The sequence below is a fragment of the Callorhinus ursinus genome, unplaced genomic scaffold (genome assembly GCF_003265705.2).
Source record: "Callorhinus ursinus isolate GAN/ISIS: 27379988/994484 unplaced genomic scaffold, GSC_fseal_2.0 scaffold34, whole genome shotgun sequence".
Taxonomy (NCBI): Eukaryota; Metazoa; Chordata; class Mammalia; order Carnivora; family Otariidae; genus Callorhinus; species Callorhinus ursinus.
Window position 1 is genome coordinate 8848422 of NW_027397096.1, and position 8754 is coordinate 8857175.

The 8754-nt window shown below is 45.5% G+C and overlaps 1 protein-coding gene across 6 annotated transcripts in view; it reads left to right on the forward strand.

The window, feature by feature from the left end:
* The first annotated feature begins 2489 nt into the window (after nt 1–2489).
* The window catches only part of LOC112808263 (schlafen family member 5-like), a 52533-nt gene continuing 46268 nt past the window's right edge, over nt 2490–8754 (forward strand). For 2 of the 6 annotated variants that reach the window (XR_012374434.1, XM_025851288.2), the window contains exon 1: nt 3432–3570. Coding sequence is in view for 3 of the 6 variants with exons in the window: in XM_025851288.2 (XP_025707073.1) it covers nt 3458–3570 (113 nt within the window). In the remaining 3 variants the exon portion in view is untranslated. Of the gene's footprint in view, nt 3378–3431; nt 3571–8754 lie in introns of those variants that run through there. The other 4 variants (XM_025851287.2, XM_025851286.2, XM_073879443.1 and 1 more) reach the window with 4 other exon arrangements.

The following is an 8754-nucleotide window of genomic DNA, read 5'->3' on the forward strand; positions in this document are numbered from 1 at the left end:
GGTTTTCTATGGACTACGATCTACAGACCATGGCATGCAGCCTCCAACCTGACTGTGACTTCAGCCTCATGTGCTGGCAGTTGTTACCCACACATGGCAGTGATTCTCTTTAATACAGCATTTCTCTTTCCATGAGACACTGCCTGAACCTTCCAAGGTGTCACATCCCTTTATTTATTTATTTATTTATTTATTTACTTACTTACTTACATACTTTTTAAAAAGTTTTTATTTATTTATTTGAGAGAGAGAGAGGGAGAGTGTACGAGAGAGCACAAGCAGGGGGAGCAGCAGAAGGAGAGGGAGAAGCAGGCTCCCAGCTGAGCAGGGAGCCGGATGCGGGGCTGGGTCCCAGGACCCTGGGATCATGACCTGAGCCGAAGGCAGACACTTAACCAACTGAGCCACCCAGGCGCCTTGTGATATGTCTCTTTAATCTCTTCTAAGGTGATATGTTCCTTCTCTTTAGCTTGCTCCCTGCTTAGCTTGTTGAAGGAAAAAAGATGTAAAGATTGCATTAACCGTGTGTGTGTGTGTGTGTGTGTGTGTGACCAATAGTGGCTCTTGGCATTTCCTACTCTTGGACAGAGCAAACCCAAGAGTTTTACTTTTAATCTTGAGTAAATATGAAGAATAAATCACTTTCTGCCCTTACTTACCTCCTACCCTAGACAAACAAAGGGATAAAGATGAAAACTTAGTAGAGGGACAACATATCACCAAAGCATTACTCCCCTTTTCCAGGCCTTCCAGAATCTCAAGATCAGGAAGGGGGAATGGGAGAGTAGGGCTGGAACCAGAAATGAAGATGTAGTGCTGTGGTAATTATGACTCCAAAGTGCGTGGAAGCTGAAGTCTTTTCTAGAAAAAGTTGAGGAGACCTGGATAACTTGGGCACCAAAGGGGGTGGATAGAAAGGTGAGAAGGAAAGATCCGGTTCATACAGCAGTGAAATGAAAGGTCTAGATACATGGGTAAAATTTAGAAAGATCTAGGTAAGTCTTTAAAACAAAACGTTAAGGAGTTGGAAGCAAGTTCTGCCAACTACATACAATAGGATACTGTTTACATATGGCTCAAGTGTACGGAAATGTGTGAGACTCATGTATGAGTGACATCTACATATGTCATACAAGTATACAGAATTCTATGAGGATTGTAACTTAGAATTTAGAAAATTGTATTGGTTATCGGGTGAGGAGGGCACAGGTGGGATGAGGGAATGAGACCAGTGGGAGGTACACAAAAGTATTGCTAATGTTTTATCATTTAGCTGGGTGGTGAATACATGGGAGTTCAATGTATCATTATTTTTGTACTTTCCATACACCTCAGATATTTGACAATACATTTAAAAATTAGGGGTTGCTTGGGTGGCTCAGTCGGTTAAGTGTCTGCCTTCCGCTCAGGTCATGATCCCCGGGTCCTGGGATCAAGCCACAGATCTGCTCAGTGGGGAGTCTGCTTCTCCCTCTCCCTCTGCCTTTCCCCCTGCTCTCAATCTCTCTCTCTCTCTATCTTGCAAATAAGTAAATAAAATCTTAAAGAAAAAAAAAAGCAGGACCCCAGAGATGACCACAGATTGTGTCCTCCAGACTGGTCCCTCCTCTTTGATTTTCTGGTAACTGGCCAGCCTCCTTGTCTCCCTGGCTTGTCCTGGGTCTACAGAGTACCCTGCTGAGAGTGACCGAATCCTTTCTGGGCATAGATTTGAATGCTCTTGGGCAGCAAGGTAGACTCACCAGAGACCTGTAGTCCTACAATGACTTTCCTCCAGCCCCTTATCTCAAAGCTTCGGACTCTCCCCATGCCCAAAGGGTCTGGATGGGCCTGATCCCTAACCCGGTCTTGAGAAGTGAGCGAAACAGCAAGCGCCCAGGGGGCCAGACTGTGGTAGCCCAGGTCCCCGCCTGACCCAGGCATCATAGGCAGCCCAAGAGACCTCTAGCTCCTGGCGAGAAGGTGGGAGAGTGTTTGCTGGGAGGGTTCATGCGGTCCTTCAGGCTGGATTCGGGAGTTGGGAGTGAAGAGACGGAGAAACAAACATTTGCCAGAATTTTAAGAGGGCGGAGGAAGACAGAAGGAGGTCCCTCCCGGAGAAGGGCAGCTGGAGTCAGGACGGGGCTGAATGCTTCAGGGGCCTCCAAGTGCTACTTCGGCCCCTGGGGGCGCGGGCTCGGATCAGTCTCCCGCATCCGACTCCTCGCCCCCCTGGGCCGGCTGCGCGCTTCCTTGGGTGCCCCGCGCCGCAGTGCGCACCCTGGGGTCCAGAGAGTCCCGCGCGAAGCCAGACCTTTCGAGAGCTCCCAGAACATGTTCGGGAATAAAATTAGGACGAATGAACTGAAAACTGACGGTGTTGCACAAGACCTGGGTCTTGTCTGCAGGGACAGACGAATCGAAAGGACAATTTCTTATTTCTTTCACCAAAATACCATCGTCGGAGGCTGCTTGGGTCTCCCCCAAGCGGCGACACCCGCGGCCGTTCTCGGGGTCCGGTCATCACCCCTTTACGAAGTAAAGCATCCGCAAGAGGAGGCAGAATCAAACTTCTCGAATTGAGGTGGGGAAGCGGGACGCGAGAAAGCGGAGGCTTAATTTTCTGCCCACCGCTCGACCCAACGCTCCCACCTCCACACTTCCCGGAAGCAGATCCCCGGCCGCGGATGCCGCAAGTCGAGCGGGAATTCAGGGGCGGGAGATGTTGGGAGGAGACAACTGCGGAGCGCGCGGGGGGAGGCTGGGCCGCCGGGGAAGGGCTGGAGTCCCGCTGGGGAGGACTGAAAGCCGTGGGGTTGCGTTCGGATCTCCCTCCCTGAGAGTGTGTGTGTGGGGGCGGGGTGAGAACTGTAAGCTTCAAAAAATTAATCGAACAGAGAAACGATAAATAAGATCCCCCTTGGGGCGCCGGGGTGGCTGAGTCGGTTAAGCGGCTGCCTTCGGCTCCGGTTATAATCCCAGGATCCTGGGATCGAGCCCCGCGTTGGGCTCCCTGCTCAGGGGGGGAGCCTGCTTCTCCCTCTCCTTCCAGTTCATGCTCTCTATCTCTCTCGCTATCTCTGTCTCTCTGTCTCTCTCTCTCAAATAAATAAATAAAATCTTAAAAAAAGATCCCCCCCTCCAAAAAAACCCCACCTGTATCCACCAAATGTAACCAAAGCTGTTGTCCTTGCAGAACTGGGTTTCCGGGTCTGCAGAAACCATACTGGTGGGCTGTCCCACTGTTTCCCGCGCGGTGCCCCGCCCTGTGAGGTATCGCTCAGTTCAGCGGATATAAGGCCCGGGGCACCGCACAGTCAAGGTCTCGGTTGTGGACTTGGGAGGCTCCGTCGCCTACTTCCGAAGTGAGGAGGTCTGCATAGTAGAAACCTCGGCGGGTAAGGAGTTCCCCCGCGCTCGTTTGCACAGATCCTCTAAAAGCTCGGCTTCTTTCCCTTCTTAGGTCTGCGCGGGTTCCATGAGCTCACCTGAGCTCCTTTCCGCTCCGGACGTTTGGTCTGCTGTCGGTAGAAACTTCCAACGACAGGGGAGCAGTGGGGGATCCGCAAGCTGGGAGGCTGCGAAGGCGGGGTGCGCAGGGGAGGAGGGTGAGGCGCGCGGCTTCACAGCCTAGATCTTTCCAAACCGAGCTCGGTAATATTTCCCCATTGTTTAAGAGCGCGAAGAACTTTCGAGGAAGGAACCCAATCAGTTTCCGGGGCCCCTGAAGGTGAAGCCAGTGAGGCTGTAGCCTGCGGATAAATAGGGTCAGTGCCCATTTTATTACGAGAGACTGTGTTCCGAGGATGCCCGTAAGGCCCTGGCTTGCAACGTCAGTCTTGAAACAACAGCATCGGGCAGGGTGGGAAGACTCCCGCAACGGTTGGGGAAGCCCTGTATCCCCCATTAAGTGGCCAATAGGACCCCCGTGGATTCTGTCCACAGAGGCTAGGCTGCTGTGAGTGACTCCATTCCCCCTTTTGCACACGACTGTGGTAGGACCCAGAAGGGAATCCTTGAGAACGAGTGATGGAGGGAGGGGATGCCCGGACACGGTGGCCCCTCAGTGATGGCAGATCTCAGAGCGAAGCTTCTACAAGGAGGTGGGGGCCCTGGCTAATGTTGGCGAGGCTATGCCTGCCTTACAAGGAAAGAGAAACTGATTCCTCTTCAGTCTGCGCGGGGCAGAAGCGGAAGGAAGTTCCTGTAGCCACAGGAGCAGCTAAGCCTGAGCGTCCCGCGTCCGACGTGCTCCTTAAAATGTCACAAAACTTTTCAACTCTTTTGTTTAAATAAGAAAACTAACAATCACAAGTTTTAGTACCTACTTGCAAATCAAAGAAGAGTGAAATATGATGGTCGGTTCCTGGCCTGATTATGAAAATGCACAGGTGTTTATGCCTATCAGAAAACAGAAATCAATTTCAGTATTATTATCATAGCGACAAGACATTAAGTATATAACCATTCATAGTTATAGTATCTCTTCAGGCTAATGGACATGACCATGCGCCAGAGCAACAGTCTCTGAAGACCAGGTTCCTTAGAGGATTCCCCTGCTAGGACAAAAAAAAAAAAAAAAAAAAAAAAATCTACAAGGGCAACTTTATGAAATTCAGTACTTCCTGCTTTTATGCACCTATATTGGAAGGGAGAGCATTTTCTCTCGTTTTGCTGAGGTCATTTCCACTGGCAGTTAGGCGGCCCTGCTGATTGCCACTGAGAGGGGACTTGGCAGGCCTGGTAAGTGCAAATCCACAATTTGCAAGGGAAAAGACAGGGTGGGATGGTTGTTACTAGCAACTGAGCATGGGACATACCAAGGTGTCCATCTGGAGTGTAGCACAATTTGGGATGCTGATACATAATTCTATCAAAGATATAGTATCTATGGAAGAATTTCAGTAATAGGCACATCGATCTCCCACTGGTTTTTGAGCTAATTATATATATTATAAAAATACATTTTACTTATCTTTTCACCATCATTCATGTAATTTTTAATAGCTTTATTGGGTTATTAATGACATAAAATAAACTGCACATATATTTCTTTAAGTAAGCTCTATGCCCAACATCGGGCTTGAACTCAGACCCCAAGAACAAGAGTCACATGCGCTACCAACTGAGCCAGCCAGGCACCCCTAAACTGCACATATTTAAAGTGTACAAGCTGAAGCCAGCACTGCAGTTGAGATAGTGAACATAGCTTATCAGCCCCAAAGTGCCCTTTTATAACCCCCACCTCCCACTCTCCTGTCCTTCCCACCACCCTGAGCCACGGTTTTCTGTCACTATAGATTAGTTTGCATTTTCTAGAAATTTATACAAATGGATGTGCTCCCCTTCTACAAGTAGCTATGATATGTACTGTCTTTTTGTCTGGCTTTTTCCACTCAGAATAATTATTTTGAGATTCATTCATGTTGTGGGTACCCATGGTTCTCTCCTTTTCCTTGCTGAGTAGGCTTCCATTATATGGACAACCCAAATTTGTTTCTGTTAGTGGGCATTTGGGTTCTTTCTAATTTGTGGCTTCTACCAATCACATTAAGGTATAGGTCTTTGTAGGGACTTATGTTTTCATTTTTCATGGGGAAATACTTAGGTGTGAAATGGCTGAGTCATATGGTAAGTGTTTGAAACTACCAAACTCTTTTCTAAAATGGTTGTATTTATGTGTCTGCCAGGAGCCTATGAGAGTTCCCTTTTCTCCGTATCCTCACCAATAGCTGGTATAGTTAGCCACATTAGCCATTAAAATAAGTGTGTAGTGCTATCTCATTGTCGTTTTAATTGGCATTTCCCTAATGACTTATGATGTTGAATAATATTTCATGTACTTACTTGCTCTCCGTATGTCTTCTTTGGTGAAATATCTGTCCAAATCTTTTATCCATTTTTAAATTGGGTTTTCTGTTTTCTTATTCTCCCCTTCCAAGAGTCCTATATCTAATCTAGATACAAATTACTTATCAGATATATCATTTGCAAATATTTTCTTCTGGTCACGACTTGTATTTGAAAATACAAAAGAATGAATTCTTTTAACGGGTGTCTTTCAAAAAGATGTTCTTAAAATCCATTGTATATTATTTTTTTTCTTTTATGTAGTGTACATTTAGTAACATCTCTAAAAAAATGTTTGCCAAACCCAAGGTAAAAATATTTTCTCCTATGTTTGCCTCTAGAAGTTTTGAGGTTGAGAGGCTGAAAATATAAAAATGGACTGGGCCCAGCCCATATGAAAACAAAAAACTTTTTTTTTTTTTTTTTTTTAAGGAGAGAGAGGGCATGTGAAGGGGTGGGGAGAGAGAGAATCTTAAGCAGGCCCCGCCCCCAGCACAGAGCCCCACAAGGGGCTGGATCTCACAACCCTGAGATAGTGACCTGAGCTGAAATCAAGAGTTGGTCACTTAACTGAACCACCCAGGAGCCCCTAAACACAGAACTCTTGACCCACAACATGGCAGCAACCACCTCTGGAAGCAAAACTACAACCCTCGCAGCAAAAGTGGTCAGGACTTGATTTTTTTTCTTTTTAATTTTAAGATTTATTTATTTATTTGAGAGAGAGAGCGCACACAAGGTTGGAGGTGGAGCCGAGGGAGAGAGAAACTCAAGCAGACCCCGCACTGAGCACAGAGCTGACAAGGGGCTCCAACTCAGGACCCTATCATGACCTGAGCTGAAACCAAGAGTGGGTAGCTTAACTGACTGTACCACCCAGGCGCCCTAGGACTTAGTTAATAAATTCCAGCTTTTCTGATATTTGTCTCTACTTCCAACTCAAAACAAAACAAAGAAAGCTAAACAGGCTCCCAAACCGTCACAGAAGATGTACCACTTCTAGTAAGCTCACTTCCAGTTTCCCTAGAAGACCAATCTCAGATCAGAGCATCTCTGAACCTCCTCTCTCTCTCTGTCCCTCTCTCTCTGTCTCTCTCACTATAAAGCTTTCCCATTCCTCTGCCTGCTTTTGAGTCTCTGCCATCACAAGTGATGGTGGCTGACTCCCTTGTTACAGTGAGCTCTCCATAAATAGCCTCTCATTATTGTCATTTGGGCAGTATTCACTTAGTTCCACATAGTCTTAGGTTTTACATTTAGGTCTGTAACACATTTTAAATACATTTTTGTAAATGGTGTCAAATATGAATTCATTTCTTTCCCTATGTGGATATCCAATTGTGTCAATCCTATTTGTTGAAAAAAATTAACACTTCCTATCCGTATGTATGTGGGTCTATTTCCAGACTCTTTATTCCATGAATCTATTTATTTGTCTTTATACTGGTTCTACACTATCTTGGTTACTGTAACTGTATAATAAGTTAATTAATTGAAATCAGTTGATGTTAGTATTCCAGTTTTATTCTTTGAGAGCGTTAAATCTTTAAAATATCTTATCTATTTACCCTTGTAGTTACCATTTCCAGTGGTCTTCCTTGCCTTGTGTATATTCATTTTCCAACTAGTATCATTTTCCACTTGACTGAAGACTTTCTTCACCATTTCTTACATTGCATTCTTTTTTTTTTTTAAGGATTTTATTTATTTTTTGACAGAGAGAGAGACAGCGAGAGAGGGAACACAAGCAGGGGGAGTGGGAGAGGGAGATGCAAGCTTCCCGCGATGCAGGGAGCCCAAGCCGAAGGCAGACGCTTAACTACTGAGTCACCCAGGCGCCCCTTACACTGCATTCTTAATAAATTCTTTCAGCTTTTATATGTCTGAGAAAGTTTTTATTTCCCCTTTTTTGATTAATTTTTAAAATTGAGATGAAACTCACATAACAAAAATTAACCATTTTAAAGTGAACAAATCAGCAGCATTTAGTACATCCACAATATTGTACAACCACCACCTCCATCAAGCTTCAAAACATTTTCATCACACCCGGATAAAACCCAACTTAGCAGCTACTTAACATTCCCCTGTTCTCCTAGCCTTTGGCAATCAACCATCTTCTTTGTTTCAATGATATTATCCATTTTGAATATTTCTCATAAATGAAATTTTATAATATTTAACTGTCTTAGTTCAGGCTGCTATGACAAAAATACCATAGACTGGGAGATTTACACAACAAACGTTTATTTATCACAGTTCTGGAGGCTAGGAAGTCCAAGATCAAGGTGCTGGCAGATGTGGTATCTGGTGAGGAAACTCTTCCTGGTTTGCAGACAGCTGCCATGGTGGAAAGAGCAGAGAGAGAGGAAGCAAGCTCTCTTCGGTCTCTTCTTAAAATGACACTAATCTCATCATGAGGGAGCCACTCTAATTACCTCTAGTTACCCACCTGCTAATCCATCTCAATAGGGGTTAGGGTTTCTTTTCTTTTCTTTTTTTTTTTTTTTTTTAAGATTTTTAATTTATTTGACAGAGAAAGACACAGCAAGAGAGGGAACACAAGCAGGGGGAGTGGGAGAGGGAGAAGCAGGCCTCTCGTGGAGCAGGGAGACCCATGAGGGGCTCGATCCCAGGACCCTGGGATCATGACCTGAGCCGAAGGCAGATGTTTAATGACTGAGCCACCCAGGCGCCCCGGGGTTAGGGTTTCAACATATGAATTCTAGGGGGACATTAATATACAGTCCATAACAGTGATCTTTGTGTCTGGCTTCTTTCACTTAGCATAATGTTTTCAAGGTTCATCCGTGTTGAAACTCATTCCTTTTTTTTTATGTTATGTTAATCACGATTATCGTTAGTTTTTGATGTAGTGTTCCATGATTCATTGTTTGCGTATAACACCCAGTGCTCCACGCAGAA